Raw genomic sequence first — 21,990 nt, forward strand, 5'->3', positions numbered from 1 at the left:
AAACCCATCAGTCAGATGAAAGCTATAATAGAAAACATTTCTATTTACAAAACCTAGAAAAAGTATCTATCACACTACATCTATAAAAACATGTATAAACCTTATAACTTTAAAATTTATGACTCAAAATAGAATTAACAATTTGACAAAAACTATGATGATGTGTATAATATCAACAAGCTACCAGTTTTTCCCAAGATAATTCTAAATTGTACATCTGAATATTCATAAGTAATAATGGTTAAGGGAGTGAGATGAGGAAGAGCAAAAGGAGTCTAATATGAGAATTTTAAATATACTGCAAAAATCATATATATATATAATATATATTGCATGTATTATATATAAACACACACACACACATATATGTATATATATATATATATATATATATATATATATATATATATATATACACATATATGTGTGTGTGTGTGTTTGTGTGTGTTGGGGAACACATAGAGACAGTGAGATAACAAAATATCAATTCACAGAAAATCTAGAATTAGACTTAAGTGCATGTGAAATTTAGTATATGAAAAGAAGATACATCCGTGCTGCAAGAGTGGTAAGTCCCTTAAGGAAAAAGATGAACGTTTGAATAAAAGACACTATGGCAACTTAAGAATCATTCAGAAAAAGAGAGAAAATTGAAATATCTCAGACCATTATCTGCTTTATGTAAGAGAAAAAAAAAAAAAAACAGCTATGAAAAAAAAAAGATGTGTCATTTTTTTCCAGATTCTATGGTTTATTTATTTATTTATTTTTATTGTTGGTTGTTCAAAACATTACATAGTTCTTGATATATCATCTTTCACACTTTGCTTCAAGTGGGTTATGAACTCCCATTTTTAGCCCATATACAGATTGCAGAATCACATCAATTACACATCCATTGATTTACATATTGCCCTACTAGTGACTGTCATGTTCTGCTACCTTTCCTATCCTCTACTATCCCCCCTCTCCTCCCCTCCCCACCCCTCTTCTCTCTCTACCCCCTCTACTGACCTTCATTTCTCCCCCTTGTATTATTTTTCCCTTTCCCCTCATTTCCTCTTGTATGTTCTTTTGTATAACCCTGAGGGTCTCCTTCCATTTCCATGCAATTTCCCTTTTCTCTCCCTTTCCCTCCCACCTCTCATCTCTGTTTAATGTTAATCTTCGTCTCATGCTCTTCGACCCTACTCTGTTCTTAGTTACTCTCCTTATATCAAAGAAGACATTTGGCATTTGTTTTTTAGGGATTGGCTAGCTTCACTTAGCATAATCTGCTCTAGTGCCATCCATTTCCCTGCAAATTCTATGATTTTTGTCATTTTTTAATGCAGAGTAATACTCCATTGTGTATAAATGCCACATTTTTTTAATCCATTCGTCTATTGAAGGGCATCTGGGTTGGTTCCACAGTCTTGCTATTGTGAATTGTGCTGCTATGAACATTGATGTAGCAGTGTCCCTGTAGCATGCTCTTTTTAGGTCTTTAGGGAATAGACCGAGAAGGGGAATAGCTGGGTCAAATGGTGGTTCCATTCCCAGCTTTCCAAGAAATCTCCATACTGCTTTCCAAATTGGCTGCACCAATTTGCAGTCCCACCAGCAATGTACAAGTGTACCCTTTTCCCCGCATCCTCGCCAGCACTTGTTGTTGTTTGACTTCATAATGGCTGCCAATCTAACTGGAGTGAGATGGTATCTTAGGGTGGTTTTGATTTGCATTTCTCTGACTGCTAGAGATGGTGAGCATTTTTTCATGTACTTGTTGATTGATTGTATGTCCTCCTCTGAGAAGTGTCTGTTCAGGTCCTTGGCCCATTTGTTGATTGGGTTGTTTGTTCTCTTATTGTCTAATTTTTTGAGTTCTTTGTATACTCTGGATATTAGGGCTCTATCTGAAGTGTGAGGAGTAAAGATTTGTTCCCAGGATGTAGGCTCTCTATTTACCTCTCTTATTGTATCTTTTGCTGAGAAAAAACTTTTTAGTTTGAGTAAGTCCCATTTGTTGATTCTAGTTATTAACTTTTGTGCAATGGGTGTCCTATTGAGGAATTTGGAGCCCGACCCCACAGTATGTAGATCGTAGCCAACTTTTTCTTCTATCAGACGGCGTGTCTCTGATTTGATATCAAGCTCCTTGATCCATTTTGAATTAACTTTTGTGCATGGCGAGAGAAAGGGATTCAGTTTCATTTTGTTGCATATGGATTTCCAGTTTTCCCAGCACCATTTGTTGAAGATGCTATCCTTCCTCCATTGCATGCTTTTAGCCCCTTTATCAAATATAAGGTAGTTGTAGTTTTGTGGATTGGTTTCTGTGTCCTCTATTCTGTACCATTGGTCCACCCGCCTGTTTTGGTACCAGTACCATGCTGTTTTTGTTACTATTGCTCTGTAGTATAATTTGAAGTCTGGTATCGCTATACCGCCTGATTCACACTTCCTGCTTAGCATTGTTTTTGCTATTCTGGGTCTTTTGTTTTTCCATATGAATTTCATGATTGCTTTCTCTATTTCTACAAGAAATGCCGTTGGGATTTTGATTGGCATTGCATTAAACCTATAGAGAACTTTTGGTAATATCGCCATTTTGATGATGTTAGTTCTGCCTATCCATGAACAGGGTATATTTTTCCATCTTCTAAGATCTTCTTCTATTTCTCTCTTTAGGGTTCTGTAGTTTTCATTGTATAAGTCTTTCACCTCTTTTGTTAGGTTGATTCCCAAGTATTTTATTTTTTTTGAAGATATTGTGAATGGAGTGGTTGTCCTCATTTCCATTTCAGAGGATTTGTCGCTGATATACAGGAATGCCTTTGATTTATGCGTGTTGATTTTATATCCTGCCACTTTGCTGAATTCATTTATTAGCTCTAATAGTTTCTTTGTAGACCCTTTTGGGTCTGCTAGGTATAGAATCATATCATCTGCAAATAGTGACAATTTAAGTTCTTCTTTTCCTATATTTATGCCTTTAATTTCTTTCGTCTGTCTAATTGCTCTGGCCAGTGTTTCGAGAACTATGTTGAACAGAAGTGGTGAGAGAGGGCATCCCTGTCTTGTTCCAGATTTAGAGAGAATGCCTTCAATTTTTCTCCATTCAGAATGATGCTAGCCTGAGGCTTAGCATAGATTGCTTTTACAATATTGAGGTATGTTCCTGTTATCCCTAGTTTTTCTAGAGTTTTGAACATAAAGGGATGCTGTACTTTGTCGAATGCTTTTTCTGCATCTATCGAGATGATCATATGGTTCTTATTTTTAAGTCTATTGATGTGGTGAATAACATTTATTGATTTCCGTATATTGAACCAGCCTTGCATCCCAGGGATGAATCCTTCTTGATCATGGTGCACAATTTTTTTTGATATGTTTTTGTATCCGATTCGCCAGAATTTTATTGAGGATTTTTGCATCTAGGTTCATTAGAGATATTGGTCTGAAGTTTTCTTTCTTTGAAGTGTCTTTGTCTGGTTTAGGTATCAGGGTGATGTTGGCCTCGTAGAATGAATTTGGAAGTTCTCCCGCTTTTTCTATTTCCTGAAGTAGCTTGAAAAGTATTGGTATTAGTTCCTCTTTAAAGGTTTTGTAAAATTCTACTGTATACCCATCCGGTCCTGGGCTTTTCTTAGTTGGTAGTCTTTTGATGGTTTCTTCTATTTCCTCGATTGGTATTGGTCTGTTTAGGTTGTCTATATCCTCCTGACTCAATCTGGGCAGATCATATGACTTCAGAAATTTATTGATGCCTTCACTATCTTCTAATTTATTGGAGTATAAGGATTCAAAATAATTTTTGATTATCTTCTGTATTTCTGAAGTGTCTGTTGTGATATTGCCTTTTTCATCCCGTATGCTAGTAATTTGAGTTCTCTCTCTTCTTCTCTTCGCTAGCATGGCTAAGGGTCTGTCGATTTGAAGAAAAGAATCCTTTCCAATTATGACTTAAAAGCCAGTTCTGCAAGTTTGTAACAGTTCTGTTCAGAGTGAATTAACCATAACCAAAGTCAATAGACACAAACAACTTGGGTACAAATCTGAGAAGATTGGGCAAAAGATACTCAGAAGTCAATAAAAGGCAAACACAAATGGCTGTGAAACATATGAAAATACACTATAATCTAATAGTTTTTTAAAAAAAATATATTTATTTTTTAGTTGTAGTTGGACACAATACCTTTATTTCACTTATTTATTTTTATGTGATACTGAGGATTGAACCCAGGATCTTGCACGTGCGAGGCGAGCGCTCTACCGCTGAGTCACATCCCAAGCCCTATATCTAATAGTTTTAATGAATTAATAGTATAGATGTATCATTATCACCTCTGTGAGTGGAAACAATTCTGAAAGTTTGACTATGTTCCCTTTTGGTGAGACTGGTAAAATAAGTTATTTCAGATATCACTGGTAGAAATGCCTAACAGTCAATCAATGCAGTTAGAGAAGTACTTAAAAATACTTAGCCTTCTAGGATGGTAATGTGAAAATATACATTTATGAATATGATATGACATATGCACAAGTTTTTTAAAATTTAGAAAATTCAAAGAAATTTACAACCCCAATATATAAATGAATTACTGCTCATCGCCTACACACCAGGCTTGACTAAAATCAAGCAAAATCATTTGCATATTCTATTGAATGAAGAAGAGAAGTAACTGAAATCTAGAGAAACTCCAGCCTCCGATTCTAAATCCCAAACTCCCAGTCTTATCTACCCATATGTATGAGAATCTGAAAATTATTGGTTAATTAAATCACACATTTTTCTCCCTTCAAAATGTGAGTGAAGGAATCAGGAACACCAATATCTGACCTTTATACTCCTCTGGGCCCTCCTTTTTCCATTGTTACATTCCACCATTTGGAAAAGAGTCTTTCTTCCCCCTAGAGTCTGTCAAGGTCTATCCCCTTGTGCTACTTTATCTTGCTTCCTAAAATGGTATTCAGTATCTCTTCCACAGATGAAATGACTGTGACTTCTGGGTGAGAGTGATGGTGTGAAATGGACTTTATTATTTGTTCAAGGTTTTTACTCACTGTGAGAAACTTTAGAGCAATTAGTACACTTACATTCAAAAGGGACATAGTACTGCCTTTATTTAGCATAATAATGACAAAGCTAAAAGAATAAAGAAAGGAAACAGGTTAGAGTCTACTGTTCCTTTCCCCTGTTTTTCTCCAAAATGAGTAATCAATCCTTGATTGCTAAGGCAATGGTCTATAGTTCTATTACAAAAGTTACCGTGGTAACTACTACTCCAAAACAATTGAGCTGTTATCTGAAAAACCTTCTTCCCATAAATGTGGAGGAGGTTAAAACTTGGAGTTTTATTAGAATATTATTCTATATTTCTGAGTTTGACTTTGAAAATAGGAAGATATAGATATAGTGGGTTTAAGGTCCTTGTGATTAGCATCTTGATGGCCACCTTAAGTGACAACCTCCATTTTAAGGAAAAAGTTTCACTTTCCCACCCAACAGAGTTTCTGAGAAAGCCACTCCACTCATTCATATCAACCCAATCCTTAAAGCATAAGGACTTGCCCAGCTCTGATTCCTGAGCCTCCCTCATAAAAGTCCCAGAACTCAGCCTGTTTTGCCTCTCTCTCCTATAGAGAGATGGCCTTTATTTGTCAGCTCTGACAAATAAACTCTCCTGTGTATCTCTACTCTCCTGTGTATCTCTTTCATTTCTCTCTTATCCATCTCTCATTCCTTGCTTTTCCTTCAGTGGGTACATTCAATAACAAATAGTTCTACTTTAATATTAATCCACATTATTAAAGAAAATTTCTATAATATATTTTAGTAAATAATTTCTACAATATATTTTATTCTATAATATATTTCTCTCTTACCCATCTCTCGTTCCTTGATTTTCCTTCAGTGGGTACATTCAATAACAAATAGTTCTACTTTAATATTAATCCACATTATTAAAGAAAATTTCTATAATATATTTTACTGTACTATAAAATAGATTAATAAAAAATTATTTATTCTTGTATTTTCTCAGTTCTTAAGTGCTGACAGCTTGGTGAAGAGAAACTCCTTCCTTGTATAATCCATACCATTTTTTTGCTGTGAGATAAGCAAAATAAAAAAGAACACCTTTAAGTCAGGAAGGTAGTTCTTATCATAGAGACAAGTCTTCAGCTAATCTCAGGACAACTTCTGTTTTGATTCTGTGACTTTAGAAATATTGAAGACAAGTCTGATTTTCCTTCTAACTAAAAATGACACTCTCCGCTATAGCAGCGTGCACCTGGCTTTGCAAAGTCTTCTCAGCTTTGTCCATGTTTATCTCCTCTCTGTTGATTATATAGAACCAGATTCTTGGTGCTAGAAGAAAAAAGAAAGAATAAGATGTGAGAATCATGAAGTTCCATTACAGAATATGAAGGACATCTAGAAAGAAATCCATGTGCAAAGTTGTCAGAAGAGTCCAAGCAGAACCTTTGCTACCCTTCCCCATAGACACTAGACACCTTCATTTCCAGTTTCTGGTACAGAGAACATAAATGTTTTCCTAGGGGGAAAAATAAAAAAAATAAACACATTCAAGTCATTACAGTCCCTTTGAGTGGGTGAAACTCCTGTACAGTCTTCTTCCAGGCATGAAAATCACAATAAGGCCATGAATTTCAATCACAACCATGACAGGCCTGCATATCAACCCTTTCTCATGGATAAAGACTTCTTTTCCTTGTCCTGTGCTTTTCAGAAGGAAGCCAGGCCAAGGAACAAATGGTGAGATTGATCTAAGAATGTTGGGCCCAGTATCTTCTGTTTTTCAGAACTGGGAGACAGGCCTTTGCTCATGTCTCCTCAGAAGTCATTAGTGGGACCCATTCTACTTCCTTTGTCTTTAACCCAGTGTTCATGCATAATTATGTGGTGCTGAGGATCAAACCTAATGTCTCACACATGAAAACAAACTCTCTACCAACTGAGCTACAACACCAGCCCCATGCATAATTTCTTTAGAAAGAAATCCTTCACCATAGGAGGTATTTCTCATGAGACTTCTCTGCTATTGTTCCCACCATTTCTTAAAACCCCAAATTTCCAATTTGGGGCATATTTACTTACCCCTGGGAACCTCGCCTCTTCTTCTAAGTCCAGTCCATAGCAGTTTCTATTTCAAATGAATTTCTTCCAGTGATAAAGATGATATACTGGTATTCATTGCTCTTTAGTTTGCCTGAGGACATTTTTGCTTTATAGCTTGATGTGGTCTACAAACTTGTTTTTTCTTCTGGGGAATATTATCTAAAGGGCTTCTCTAATCCTACTTGTGGTACAAGTGCTACTGTCCATATTGGTGCTGGTGGCCCTGGTGGTGGTGATCATGGTGCTGGGATGATGATAATAGTAGTCCTGTAGATGGTGGTGCTGTTGAAGGTGGAGCTGTTGACAGTGGTGTTAGCAGTACTGGTGCTATTATTTATGGTATTGATGGTTGTGGTGGTTATGGGCTAGTGATGGTGGTGCTAGCCATGTTGGTGATAATAGTGGTGATGCTGCTGCTAATGTGCTACTGGTGGTGCTGTCAATGGTGGTGATGACTATTGTGCTGGTGATAACATTGTTGATGTCAGTGATGGCTGAGGTGATGGTGCTGTTAACAATGATTATGATGTTGGTAATGGTACTGTTGATGGTAGTGCTATTGGTGGTGATGGTAGAGATGGCACTGCTATTGATGGTGCTGTTAACAGTGGCAATGGTTGTGATGGTCATGGTATGGTGGTGATGGTGCTGCAGATAGTACTGTTGATGGTGGTGCTGGTAGTGCCGGTGAAGGTGGTAATTGTAGTGGTGCTGTTGATGGTGGTGCTAATTATGATTGTAGTGGTGATACTCTTGATAGTAGTGATGGCTGTGATGATAAGATAGTGATGATGGTGCTTGTTGCTGCTGCTGTTGATGGTGATGTTATTGACAGTGGCAATGGTTGTAGTAGTCATAGTGGTGGCCATTGTTGTTGTATTGTTGATGGTAGTAATAATGGTGGTGCTGGGGCTTTTGATGGTGGTGATAGTTGTGCTGGTGGTCATGATGCTATCAATGGTTATTGTGAAAGAAGTCTCTTATGCGCCTAATTATGTTGTGACATTGGATACTTATGCCTTTTGTCCAGCTCTTTTTGACTTTGTTTTCCTCCTCTTCGTATACTTCTTTTTTTCTATTTCTGTTCTTACTTCTAAGCAAGTTAAGGGCTACATGAAAAGAATGGCAGCTAAATCCCTCTTTAATACCATTCTTCACATGGTCCTGTAGAATCTCCAAGGAGGGGAAAACTCGGCAGCAGGCCATGCACCTGTAGCCACTGTCATGGGCCACAAGCCATTCTGGTGTTTTAGCTCTGGAACTTGTCTCCAGAGGTGGAAGATCTATCGGTCTGTCATTATCTTCTGATGCCTCTTGGACTACATCATCAAAGCTGAGATCACTCTCAGTTAGGAGTTCTTCTGTGTATACGTCAGAGAGATTTTCTTCTGTATGGATTGTCTCAGGAAATGCAATGGTTTTCATTTTTGTCTTTTTGCATGGAGGCTGACTTTCGTCTTCTGTATCCTCTAAGACAGCCACCCCCCTCTTCATTGTAACATGCATATAGTACACTTTCATTATTCTTTCCCTTTTCCTCTTCTTTGAGCATGTACAGGGATTATTGGCCAAGTAAACTGGTAATTCGTTATATGCCAATGACGAAGAATATTCTGATTCTTCCAACTTGCTTTCTACAGACGTACTATGTGATTCAGGATAGGAAACATATGAAGATGATTCACTGGTTTCTAGAAAAAAAATCCAAATAAAAGAAAATAACATTACTATAAGAATGTTCTTGTATGTAGGCATGCGAAATGGGGGGTACATATATCAGTGATGCTTCAGAATTCTTTGTGTGTTATATGTCAACCCAAGTTTGTACATGTTACACCTGTGTGGAAAATGAGATTTTTGTAATAACATGTTGAATTATATTCTGGTAAATATCTGGTGATTATTTTTGATGTTGTCAAAAGGGGGTGGTGATGATTGTGTGTGTGTGTGTGTGTGTGTGTGTGTGCGCGTGCGTGTGCATGCTAAATGACAGTACAGAGTGTACATGGTCAGGTATGGGTTTTTGAATGGCTGAAAGCATATCTATCATTGGATATTTGTGTGAGAAAATTGGTATAAGAAAGTGCTTTATTTTCAAGACATATGAGTTTTCTTAACTTTCCTAGATATTGGTCTAGCATTGCAGAGTTAAAACAGGTTGTCTGGAAATATATGAAACATTTAATAAATTAAAATGTAAATCAATGAAATGAGAATGGTTGTATGGAAAAATGAGGGTGAAAGGAAGTATATAGGCAATGTTAATGGAGAATAGAAAAAAATGGGTAGAGAAAAAAAAGAGTATTGTATGCGAAAATAAGTAAAGGAAGAGGAGATGGGGCCAGCTTAGTATGAATATTTATAACATATGAGTATGTTTTAGTTGTGGCATCTGAGGGGGAAGTTTCTGATTAAATTACCATACACATCTCAGCACTATCCCATCTCACCCACTGCTACCCCAGTGTTCACATGCAGCATTGTGCTGAGGTTCTGATTCAGTCCTATTCTTGAAGGCACATTCCCCATTCGACCCTCCTCACAAGGCTTGGTGTTAGGTCCTTTGGAATGAATCCTTCTTTTGTATTTCGAAAGTAGTGAAGTGAGCAGTGTTGGACAAGCAACTGGGGTCCCTCTCTGATCTCAGATAACCTGGAATCTGTCTTACCCTGATTATCATTAGGGGTCAGTGTGCTGTCAAAGGAGATGGAGGTCAAATAATCTGAGGAAGATGAATTATCTCCTGCTGCCTGATCCCTGACTGGTTCCAGCATATATGACTTAGGAACAATTTCTTGAAACTTCTGCAATCCTGGAAAACAAAATAACAAGAAACATTAAGACACGCCACAATCTAGGCTCTGTTTCATTCAGAAACAGATATGCTCAGTGAACAAGATATTTCAGGCATTGTTAACTGTCCATAAAACTAATTCTCACAATCAGTAAGATGGTTTTCCCATTGAAATTTCCAAAACAAAAACAAACAATAGTTATTGACATTATGTGTGGTAGATATCATTGAAATTGGATATCCTGGATGTGATATTTTTGGAAATTAAAAAAAAATTAGTTGTAGATGGACACAATAACTTTATTTATTTTTATGTGGTGCTAAGGATTGAATATGTAATGCCTCATGCATACTAGGCAATTGCTCTACAACTGAGCTACAACTGCAACCCAATATTTTTGGAAATTTATACAGATTTTTGAAAACTAAACCATACATAAAATATGACATATACTCACTAGAAGTTATTATCATTATTATTATTATCTAAATTTCTCATTAGAAATTGTTCATTTATAGGACATGGAGTATGAATTTTAAAAACAACTATAATGACCTAGTTCATTTTTTCTATCTATCTATCTATCACCTACCTATCATCTATCTAAATATATATGTTCAGGGATACCAAGAGTTCAGGCCTCTGGCCCTGGAAGTCTCAAGAATCAGAAATTCTGATGAGCTGCCAGATGACTCCCTTTTCTCTTGGGTTACTGTATCAAAGCTGAACTCACTATAAGGAGTTCTTTTGTAGACATACAGGAGGGGTTATTCCTATTGGGATCTTCTTAAGAGAGGCAATTGTTTGCATTCTTGTCTTTTGGTGGGACAGTCTTTCCTCCTACTTTTGTATCCTATAGGCAGCCATTCTCCTTTTCTTTCAAATATACATGAACTAAATTTTCATGACTCTCCTTCTTCATATGCACTGAGGGTACGCATACCCAGATGCATTTGAAATTTGGCATGTGGAAAGGGGGATAAAGTCTCCAAGTCTTCCAAGTTCTTTACTAGAGCATCTCAGAGGGTAAAGTACATGGCACACTTTGATGATATTTATTGATTTCTAGGAAAAAAAATTGAATAGAATGAGATGACCTGTGTGTGGTCTGTGAAATGGGATTGTGTGTTTATGTGATTTTTGCAGAATTCTCTTTGTGGTATTTTTGTTATCTGGGACATTTTCTTGGTACACTGATATGGAAAATGAGATGGTGGTAGGTTTTTTGGAATCATGTCTGTTCTGGTATATAGCTGGTTAAGGTTATGGTGCTGGTGAAATGGGGATGTTGATGAGGGTATGTGGGTATGTACATGTTTTTGTGTGTTTTATGATTTGCAATACATAGTACATACGAACAGATGCAGGTCTATGAAGGGCTGAAAGCATGGTCATCAATGTACATTTCAAAGAGAAAATGTGCATATAAAAGGCCTTTTTTTTCTTGGGACATGAATTTTCCAGATTTTGATCTAGCATTACAGATATGAAACAAGTTATCTGTTTGAGGGGATGTGAGGTATTTATGCAATTAATGTTTAAACCAGTGAATCTCAGAATGATTATATGTGAGATTGAGGGTATACAGGAGTACTTATGTAATACTATCGGAGAATGTGAAAGATGGATAGAGAAAGAAGAAATTGCATGAGAGAACAAGCAAAATGAAGAAGAAATGAAGCCATGCTTAGTTAAAAGGAATAAATCATGTGAATTGTGCAATCTGAAAAGGAAGGTATGATGAAATTCCCATCCACGTCTTGTACTGTTTGCTCTCACCTAAAGCTGCCCCAGGGTTTACATGCAGTTTTGTGCTGAGGAACTTTGTCGTATTTTGAAGGCACATTTCTTATTTGCTCCTCTAAAGAGGTCTCAATGTTGAAGAGGCCTCCCTCTGCCCCTAATCCCTTTCCTATATTCAGAAGGATAGTGAAGTGAGGAAGAGTTGAACTAGTCTGAGTTCAGATCCCACATTTGCATCTGCCTTACCAAGCTCATCTGTAGGAATGTGTTTGCTGAGAGACGAGAGACAGGTGAAATATTCTGAGAAAGATGAATTCTCTCCTGTTGTCTGAATCTTGGTGATGCTACATGGTGCAGGAGCAATTTCTTGACACTTCTTGAATTCTGGAAAATAATTACAACAACGAATATTGAAATATGGGATAATCTTGGTTCTGTGTCATCCATAAACAGATATATTCAGTGAATATTTTGTTTCAGTCTTTGTTATCACTACTGAAACTTCCTCTCAAATGAATTAAGGTGACTTTCCCATTGAAAATTCCAAAATGAAAGCAAACAACATTTATAAAATTTTTACATGGGGTAGGTGTCACTGTGGTAGAATATTTTTAATGTGATATTTTAGGAAATGTATACATATTATCAGAAACTGAACCATAGCCAAAATATTATATGCAATCACTAAAGATTGGGTATTATTATTAGCTGAATTTCTCCAAAGAAAATTGTACAAATAATGGTTATGAAGGAAAAGTTGTATAAAGAACCATTCATCTTGACATTTTTTATATCTAACTATATAGATATTTATAAATATGTATTAAGTATATGAGTATGCATGTTCATCCCAGGTCAGTAGCTTTCATGAGTTCTCACCCTAGAACTCTCATAGAGAGGAAGAAGTTGTCTGACTTCTTCATTTCTGCCAGGGTGCTGTGAACCATTCTGAACTCACTGTTCATTAGGAGATCTTTTGTAGGTACATGAGAGAGGTTTACCTCTGTAGGGATCTTGTCAGGAAAGATGATTGTTCCTATTTTTGCATACTTTGGAGGAATTTCCACCTTCTTCTGTTCCCCATAATTCAGAAACTCCCCCTTCAATTTTAACACACATATGCTAAGCTTTCACTATTCTTTCATTCTTCATATGCACTGAGATTTTACAGAACTCCTTGGCCCAAAAGCAGTGAAAATTTTGCATGTGAAAAGGGGGAGGAATTCTCCATTTCCTCTCAATAGTGTTCTAGATGCATCTTAGGGGAAAGAAGCCATGTAACAGAATGATGTAATTTGTCAGTTTCTTGGAAAGCAAATTTCAATATAATGAGACAAAATGACCTGTGTATAAGCATAAAAAAATGGGTGCATGTATCTGGAATGTTTTAGAATTCTGTCATGTCTTTCATCTGAGGTGTGTACATGGTACATGAGAGGGTGGAAGGTTTATGCAATTGTATGTATATTTTGTTACATTTCAGGTAAATACGTTTGGAGATAGTGATGAGTGTATGTTTGTGTGTCTATATGTATGGATGTATGATTGTGAATGTGTGTGATTATGTATGTGTGTGTGTGTGCATGTTTGCATTCTTCTTTATGAGAATACATAGTATACATACTTAGGAGGTGGTTTAAGAAGAACAGAAATCACCATCATCCATAGACATTTGGGTGAGAAAAATCTATGTATGAAAATGCTTCTTTTTCATGAAATACACATTTTCTAATTCTTGGTTTACCATTACAAAATTAACATAAGTTATCTGTGTGGAGGGATTTGAAGCATTTATGGGATTAATCTAGAAAAAAGTGAATCTAGGAATGGTTGTTTGTAGGAAGAAAGGAGCAAGGGTTTACATAATTAATGGTACTAAAGGAAAGAGGGATGGGGAAAGAGGGAAAACTGAACTACAGAAAAAATGCAAGGAAGGAGAAGTGTGGCCATACATAGTTTGAAGTGTAACATTAGTGTGTGAGCTGAGCTGTAGTTTTGCCATCTGAGGGGGGAGATTTTTGTATCTGTCTTACCACACTCCTCAGGAGGAATGAGTTTGCTGGAAGTGGAGAGACAGGTGAAATATTTTGAATCACATGAATTCTCTTCTGCTGCCTGAGTTCTGGTTGCTTCCAGTATAAATGGTTCAGTAGCAATGCCTTTCCTTTTCTGGAAATCTGGAGGATGAAAAAAACAAGAAATACTGACTCATAGCATAATGCAGGTTCTGTGTTATTCAAAAATAAATACAATAAGTGGATATTTTTTCAGGTGTTGTTACCACCATGAATGCTAATTATGATATGTTTACCATTCAAAATTTTGAAACAAATAGTATTTATTAATAGTGTGTGTGTTAAATGTCACTGTGATTGGAAATCTTGAATGTGATATTTTTTAAAAATTCACATAATATTGGAAACCAAACCTTATCACAAATATAGTAAGTAGTCATTAAGTTTATTAATTAACTATTTCTGTTATGTTATCAATATACATAAACATATATTATGTATATGTGTGTGTATGTATGCATATATATGTACAATATCTGAGTTCATATGTCCATGGCTGGCAGCTATTCGGGCTTTATCCCTGGAACTCTCCTCCAATGAGTGAGTTTTACTGGGCTTTCAACCTCCCTTCCTCTTAGACCAAATTGTCCAAGCTGAATGCACTGTCAATTTGGGGATGTTTACAAAAGTAAACACATGTGAGAGGTTTACCTCTTCAGGTGTCTTCACATGAAAGTTGATTGTTTATATTCATGCCTTTTGTACTCTTGCCTTCTCTAATCCATGACACAGAAACCTTATTTTCATTTGAATATTCATATACTACACCTTTATGACTCTTTCTTTGTTCATATGCACTGAGGATGTACAGGGCGCCTTGGCCAATAACATTGAAAACCAGAAATGTGGAAAGGTAGAGGAAATCTCCATTTGCTCCAACTATTGAAAAAGGTTATCTCAGGGGATAGAAGACATGTAAAACATTGATATACTTTATAAATATCTGGGAAGAAAATTTCAGATATAAGGAGATAAATTGCCTGTGATTAGGCATTAAAAACGGGGGTACATGCATATGAAAATTCTCTTTTATTTGAGGTGTGTACATTGTACATCTCTGGACAATGAGATGGTGGTAGGCTTCATGAAATTATATGTATGTTTTATTATGAATAAATTCAGTGCTACAAAAGAGGGATGTTGATGAGTGAATGTGTGTGTTGATGAGTGAGTGTGTGTGTATAGAGAGATATGTACTTTTTTGTGTATGAGTGTAATTATGTGTGTGTTATAACACATGTGTTTCTGTTTTCTATTATGAGAGTACAAAATACATGTAAGTGTGTGCTGGTCTACAAAACACAGAAATACTCATCGAGTATGGACATTTGGGTGATAATATCTACATATGAAAATGCTACTTTTTAAGGACAAACTTTTTCTAGTTCTTGGCCTAGCATTGCAAGATTAAAACAAGTTATCTGGGTGAAGGGATGTGGTGCATTTATTGGATTAATGTGGAAAGCAATGAATATAACACTGATTATTTGTAAGAATGATTGGCCATGAGAGCACCACTATAATGGTAATAGAGGAAAGATGGATGGACAAAAGAGGGAAAACTGTACTATAGAATAAGTAAAGGAAGGAGAAATGGGGACATATCTAGTATGAAGGTTTCTAGCAGGTTATTTTGTGAGGTTTAGTTGTGCTGTCTAACAGGAAAGTTTCTGAACAAATTCCCACACACCTCAGCATGTTTCATTTCCCCCACAAGTGCCCCAATGTTCACATGCAGGACTGTGCTGAAGAACTCTGTCATATTTTGAAGGCACATTCACTCTTTGTTTCTCACAAGAGGCCTCAGAGTATTAATGCCTCTGCCCTGAATCCCTTCCCCCATATTCAGAAGAATAGGAAAGTGAGCAAGGGTTGGACTAGCACTTCAGCAGTACCTCCTGCCTGAGGCTCAACCCCACCTTTCCATCTGTCTTACCATACTCATCAGTAGGAAGGGTTTTGCTCGGAGGGGAGAGACAGCTGAAATATTCTGAATCAGATGAATTCTCTCTTGCCGCTTCCAGCATATATGGTGCGATGGCAGACTCTTTCCAGTACTGAAAATCTGGAGAATATAACAACAGCAAATACTGAGGTATGGCAAAATCTGAAATCTGTGTCATTAAAACATACATCGAGTGGATATTTTATTGTTATTGATATTGTTACCACCGTGAAACTTTCTCACATGGTAATTATGAAGTTCCCATTCAAAATTTCAAAATAATAAGTAGCTACAAAACAGTGGGCCACGTTTGGTGGCACACACCTATAATCCCAGTGGCTCGGGAGGCTGAGGCAGGAGGGTCGCAAGTCCAAAGCCAGCCTCAGCAAAAGTGCAGTGCTAAGCAACTCAATGAGACCCTGTCTCTAAATAAAATACAAAATATGGCTAGGGATATGGCTCAGTGGTCAAGTGACCCTGAGAGTTCAATGTCTGCTACCAAAAAACAAAACCAAACAAAAGAAAAACAAATAAAAGTGGTTTGTGTGTTATTATAAAAAGTGGTTTCTTCATTACTTATAAAAAAAAGTAGTTTGTGTGTTAGATATCACTATTTGGAAATCTTGAATATGATATGTTTGGTAAAGTATACAGACTGTTGGAAAATGAACACTATCACAAATGTGATACATAATAAAGAGAGTGTGGGTGTTATTGTTAGCAAATTTCCCTCTTGACAAACTGGGCAAATAATAGATATGGAGTAAAAGTTTATAAATTTACTACTTTGGTTATGTAATCAATATACATGAATATATGGATATTTTTATATGTACATACATAATATCTAAATTCATATGTCCAATGCCATCAACCATTCAGGCTTTTGCCTTGGGTCTCTGAACTCCACTGGAGGAATTTCTGCTGGGCTTTAAGCTTCCTTTCCTCTTGGGCCACTTTGTCCAAGCTGAAATCACTGTCACTAGTTGTTTTGTAGACACATATGAGAGTGTGTACCTCTGCTGTTGTCTTTTCAGGAAAGGCGCTTGTTCGCACTCTTGCCTTTTGGGGAACTTCCTCCCTCTTTTGTAACCAATAACACAGAAACCCTAATTTCACTTAACATACATACTCTACATTTTCAGGACTCTTTCCTTCTTCATATGCACTGACAAAATACACAACTCCTTCCTCAAGGTCATTGAAAATTAGAAATGTGGGTAGGTGAAGTAGTCTCCATTTGTGCCAAATATTGTAAAAAGGGCATCTTGGAGAATAAATGACATACAAAACATTGATGTAATTTATCAATTTCCGGGAAGAAAATTTCAAATATAAGGAATTAAAATGGCCTGTGATTCTGCATGAAAAATGGGGGTGCATGTATCTGGGAATTATCTGTCTTGTCCCTTTTATTTGAGATGTGTACATGGTATATTCTATGGAAAATGAGATGTTGGTAGTTTTGTGCAATTATATGTTTGTTTGTTACTTATCAGGTGAATATGTTTGGCGTTAGTAAAGAGGGATGGTTTGGAGTGAATGCGTTCGTGTGTGTGTGTGTGTGTATGCTTGTATATATGTGATTATGTTGGTATGTTTTAGTGCCTGATCTTGCCATTTTCCATTGTGAGAGCGCAGTACATATAAGTAGGTGCTGCTCTATGAAAGAAATCATGATAAATTATGATGGGTTTACTATTAAAAATTTTTAAATAAATGTAGCTATCAGAATTAGTTATTAGATGTCACTGTAGTCAGAGTGGCAATTATCAAGAATACAAGCAACAATAAATGTTGGTGAGGATGTGGGGAAAGAGGTTCACTTATATACGCTGGTGGGACTGCGCATTGTTGTCAACACTCTGGAAAGTAGAATGGAGATTTCTAAGATGGAACCACAATTTGACCTTGTTATCCTACCCCTCAGTTTATACCAAAGACTTAAAATCAGCATACTACAATGACTCAGCCACTTCGTTGTTTATAGCAGCTCAATTCATAATAGTCAAGCTATGGAACCAACCTAGGTGCCCTACAACAGATGAATGAATGTGATATTTTTAGAAAAGTATACAGAATATTGGAAACTGAACCTTATAAAAAATGTGATATGCAATCAATAAAGTATGAGTGGTATTTTTTTTTTCAGCTAATTTACTACTTGAAAAATTGGGCAAATGTAGATATGGAATAAAAGTTTGCTACTTAGGTATTCTGTTATGCTATCCATATACATAAGTATATAGATATGTTTATATGTCCATGTAAGGTATCTAAGTTCATACGTCCACAACCAGCATTCAGGCTTTTCCCCTAGAACTCTTCTCTATTGGGTAAGTTCTTTTGGGCTCTCAGCCTCCTTTCAACTTGAGTACACTGTCAAAGCTGAACTCACTGTCAGAGAAATACTGTTTTGTAGACACATGAGAAGTTTACTTCTGCAGGTGTCTTCTTAGGAAATGCAGTCATTTGCATTCTTGACTTTTGGGGTGAAATTCTTCCCTATTCTGTAACCCATACCACAGAAACTCCACTTTCATTTGAACATACATATACTACACTTTAATGACTCTTTTCTTCTTCACACGCACTGACAATGTACAAGGATCTTTGTCCAAGGGCACTGAATATTAGAAATGTGGGTGGAGGAGGAAATCTACATTTCCTGCAATATTCTATAAAGTACATTTCAGAAGATTGATGACACATAAAACAGTGATATAATTTATCAATTTCTGGGAAGAAAATGTCAAATATAAGGAGATAAGGTATCCTATATTTGGACATGAAAATGGGAGTGTGCAAGTTTCTGGGAATTCACCTTTTATCTGAGGTGTGTACATGGTACATCTATATGGAAATGAGATGGTGGTATTGTGCAATTATATGTATGTTTTGTTACATATCACGTGAAGCTGCTGGTAAAGAGGATGGTGGTGAGTGTATACGTACATGTATGTGTGTCTGTGAGTGCCCTGTGCTTATTTGTGTGTATGTGTTTGAGCATGTGTGATTGCATTTTCCATTATGAGAGCACATAGTATATATAAGTGTGTGCTTGTTCATGATGGACAGTAATCAGCCATCATTATAGACATTTGGGTGAGAAAATCCACATAGGAAAATGCTTCTTTCTCAGGACATGCACATTTTCAAGGTCTTCATCCAGCATCACAAGGTTATCACAAGTTATCTGGGTGAGGGGATGTGAAGCATTTATGGGATTAATTTGTAAACAGTGAATCTAAGAATGGTTGTAAGAATAAGGGGACAATGGAGTACCTCTGTATTGGTAATATAGGAAAATAGGCTGGAAAAACAGGACAAATGAATGAGAGAATAAGTACCAAGGAGGAAAATTGGGACTATACCTAGTTTGAAAGTGTGTAACACATGAGTGTGTGAGCTTTAGTGGTGCCATCTGAAAGGGATATTTCTGATCAAGTTCCCCTACACATCTTAGCATGTCCCAAGTCTCCCCCACAGCTGCCCCAGTGTTCACATGCAAGTTTGTGCTGAGGAACTTTTCCCTATTTTGAAGGACATTACCTATTTGCTCCCCACAAGAAGCCTCAGTATTAGTGCCACTTTCTGGATTCACAGAGAAGCAAGCAAGGGTTGGACTAGAACCTCAGCTCTACCTCCTGCCTGAGCTCAATTCCACCTTTGCATCTGTCTTACCACGCTCCTCAGTAGGAAGGAGTTTGCTGGAAGTGGAGACACAGGTGAAATATTCTGAATCAGATGAATTCACTACTGCTGCCTGAGTTCTGGCTGCTTCCAGCATGTATTTTTTGGTAATAATGCTTTTCCACTTCTGGAAATCTGGAGAATGAAACAACAGCAAATACTGAGGCATAACATAATTTGGCTTCTATGTTATTCAAAAACAGATATATTGAGTGAATATTTTGTTTCAGGTATTATTACCACCATGAAACATGCACTTAGCTAATTATGATATGTTTATCATTCAAAATTTTGAAATAAACAGTAGTTGTTAAAATGGTTTGTGTGTTAGATGCCACTGTGATTGAAAATCATGAATGTGATCTTTTTGGAAAATACACAGAATATAGGAAACTGAACCTTATCACGAATACGATAGTCATTACATTATGGTGTTATTATTTTCATATAATTTCCTTTGTGAAAAATTGGGCAAATAGTGTATATGAAGTAAAGTGCATTAAGCAACAATTTCTGTTAAGTTATAAATATACATAAACAGATACGTTTATATGTCCATGTACAAAATCTAAGTTAATATGTTCATATTCGGCAGCCATTCAGGTTTTTCCCTGGAACTCTTCACCATTGGATGAATTCTGCTGAGCTCTCAGCCTCCCTTCCTCTTGGGTCACATTGTCCAAGCTGAATCACTGTCATTTAGGGGCTCTTTTGTAGACATATGTGAGAGGTTGACCTTTAGAGGTGTCTTTTCTCAGGAAAGGTGATTTTTTTGTATTCATGCCTTTTTTATTTTTGCCTTCTGTAACTCATAACACAGAAACCCTACTACTTTCATTTGTACATCCATATACTACACTTTCATCACTCTTGCCTTCTTCATATGCACTGAGGATGTACAGGGGTCCTTGTCCAAGAGCTTTGAAAACTGGAAATGTGGAAAGCAGGAGGGAGTCTCCATTTCCTCTAAATATTCTACAAAGGTCATCTCAGAGGAGAGAAGAGGATCTTCTGTCATCTCAGAGGATACAACACTAATGTGATTTATCTATTTCTGTGAAGTAATTCTCAATTATAAGGATATAAGATATACAGTAACTGGGGATGAGAAGTGAGAGCATTCTTTTTTTTTTTACTTTTTATTGGAGGTGAGTACATGGTACATCTCTATGGAAAATGAGATGGTGGTAGGTTTTATGCAATTATATGTATCTTTTGTTATATATCAGGTGAATATATTTGGTACTGATAAAGTAGAGGGATGATAAGTGAATGTGTGTGTGTGTGTGTGTGTGTGTGTGTTTGTATATGTCCTCGTTTGTGTGTATGCATTTAATTTTGCATGTATGTCTTAGCACACATGTTTGCATTTTCCATTAGGAGAATACACACTACATATAAGTGTGTGCAGATCTACTAAAGAAAGAAATAACCAACATCCACAGACATTTAGATGAGAAAATCTAAATATGAAAAGGCTTCTTTTAAAGAAAATATACATTTTCTAGGTCCAATTTAGCATTATAAAGTTAACACAAGTTATCTACGTGAAGCCATATGAAGCATTTATGGGATTAATGTGGAAAACAGAGAATCTAAGAATCATTGTTTGTAGGAATGAGGGGAAAAGGTTGTACAGTTCTGTAATGGTAATAGAGGAAAGATGAATGGAGAAAGAAGGGACTACTGAATGAGAAAATAAGTATAAGGAAGGAGAAATTGGGCAAAACCTAGTATAATGGTTTCTAACACATGAGTGTGTGAACTTGAGTTGTGCCTCTAAGGGAGAAGTTTCTGATCAAATGCCCACATACATTGAACATCTCCCTTGTCTCCCCCACAGCTGCCCCAGTATTCATATGCAGGCCTGTGCTGAGGAACTTTGCCCTATTTTGAGGGACATTCACTATTCACACTTCACAAGAGGCCTCAATATTGGTGCCTGTGCCTTGAGTCCCTCCCTGCTATTCAAAAGAATAGAGAAGTGAGCAAGGGTTGGACTAGTATCTCAGCTGTACCTCTTGTCTGAGCTCAACCCCACTTTTGCATCTGCCTTACCATGCTCCTCAATGGGATGGGGTTTGCTGGTAGTGGAGAGAAAGGTGACATATTCTGAATCAAATGAATTCTCTCCTGCTGCCTGAGTACTGGCTGCTTCCAGCATACATGGTTCAATAGATGACTCTTTCCAGTTCTGGAAATCTGGAGAGTGAAACAACAATAAGTTCTGTGTCATTCAAAAATAAATATACTGTGTGGATATTTTATTTCAGATATTGTTACCACCATGAAATTTTCTCTCATGCTAATTACCATTAGTTTACCATTCAAAATTTTTAAATAAATAGTAGTTGTTAAAATGGTGTGTGTGTTAGAGTACAATGTGATTGGAAATCTTAGTTGTGAAATTTTTAGAAAAATATACAGAAATTGGAAACGGAATCTTATAAAAAATGTAATATGTAATCAAAAATGTATGGGTGTTATTGTTTTGTTTTTGTTAATTTCCCTCTTGATAATTTGGGCAAATATAGATATGTAGTAAAAGATTATTATTTAACTATTTTTGTCATATATCAATACACATAAATATGTAAATATGTTTGTATGTACATG

The 21,990-nt window shown here is 36.5% G+C and overlaps 1 protein-coding gene across 2 annotated transcripts; it reads right to left on the reverse strand.

The window, feature by feature from the left end:
• Positions 1 to 4,993: 4,993 nt before the first annotated feature.
• Positions 4,994 to 21,972, reverse strand: LOC124105139 (protein FAM170A-like). Of its 2 annotated transcripts, XM_046462234.2 has the most exons (8): positions 21,433 to 21,961; positions 19,366 to 19,509; positions 15,673 to 15,801; positions 13,695 to 13,838; positions 11,908 to 12,045; positions 9,792 to 9,935; positions 7,103 to 8,814; positions 4,994 to 6,352 (listed from the first exon to the last, which is right to left on the reverse strand). In XM_046462234.2, the coding sequence occupies exons 1-7, from the start codon at positions 21,608 to 21,610 to the stop codon at positions 8,078 to 8,080; spliced, it is 1,614 nt and encodes a 537-aa protein (XP_046318190.1). In that variant the 5' UTR covers positions 21,611 to 21,961; the 3' UTR covers positions 4,994 to 6,352; positions 7,103 to 8,077. The 2 variants fall into 2 exon arrangements, with proteins under 2 accessions (XP_046318190.1, XP_046318191.1); XM_046462235.2 differs by lacking the exon at positions 11,908 to 12,045 and having other exon boundaries at positions 21,433 to 21,972.
• Positions 21,973 to 21,990: the final 18 nt, after the last annotated feature.

The sequence above is a fragment of the Marmota monax genome, unplaced genomic scaffold, assembly GCF_021218885.2.
Source record: "Marmota monax isolate L192 unplaced genomic scaffold, Marmota_monax_Labrador192_F-V1.1 WCK01_AAM20220418_F8-fsc02027, whole genome shotgun sequence".
Classification (NCBI taxonomy): domain Eukaryota; kingdom Metazoa; phylum Chordata; class Mammalia; order Rodentia; family Sciuridae; genus Marmota; species Marmota monax.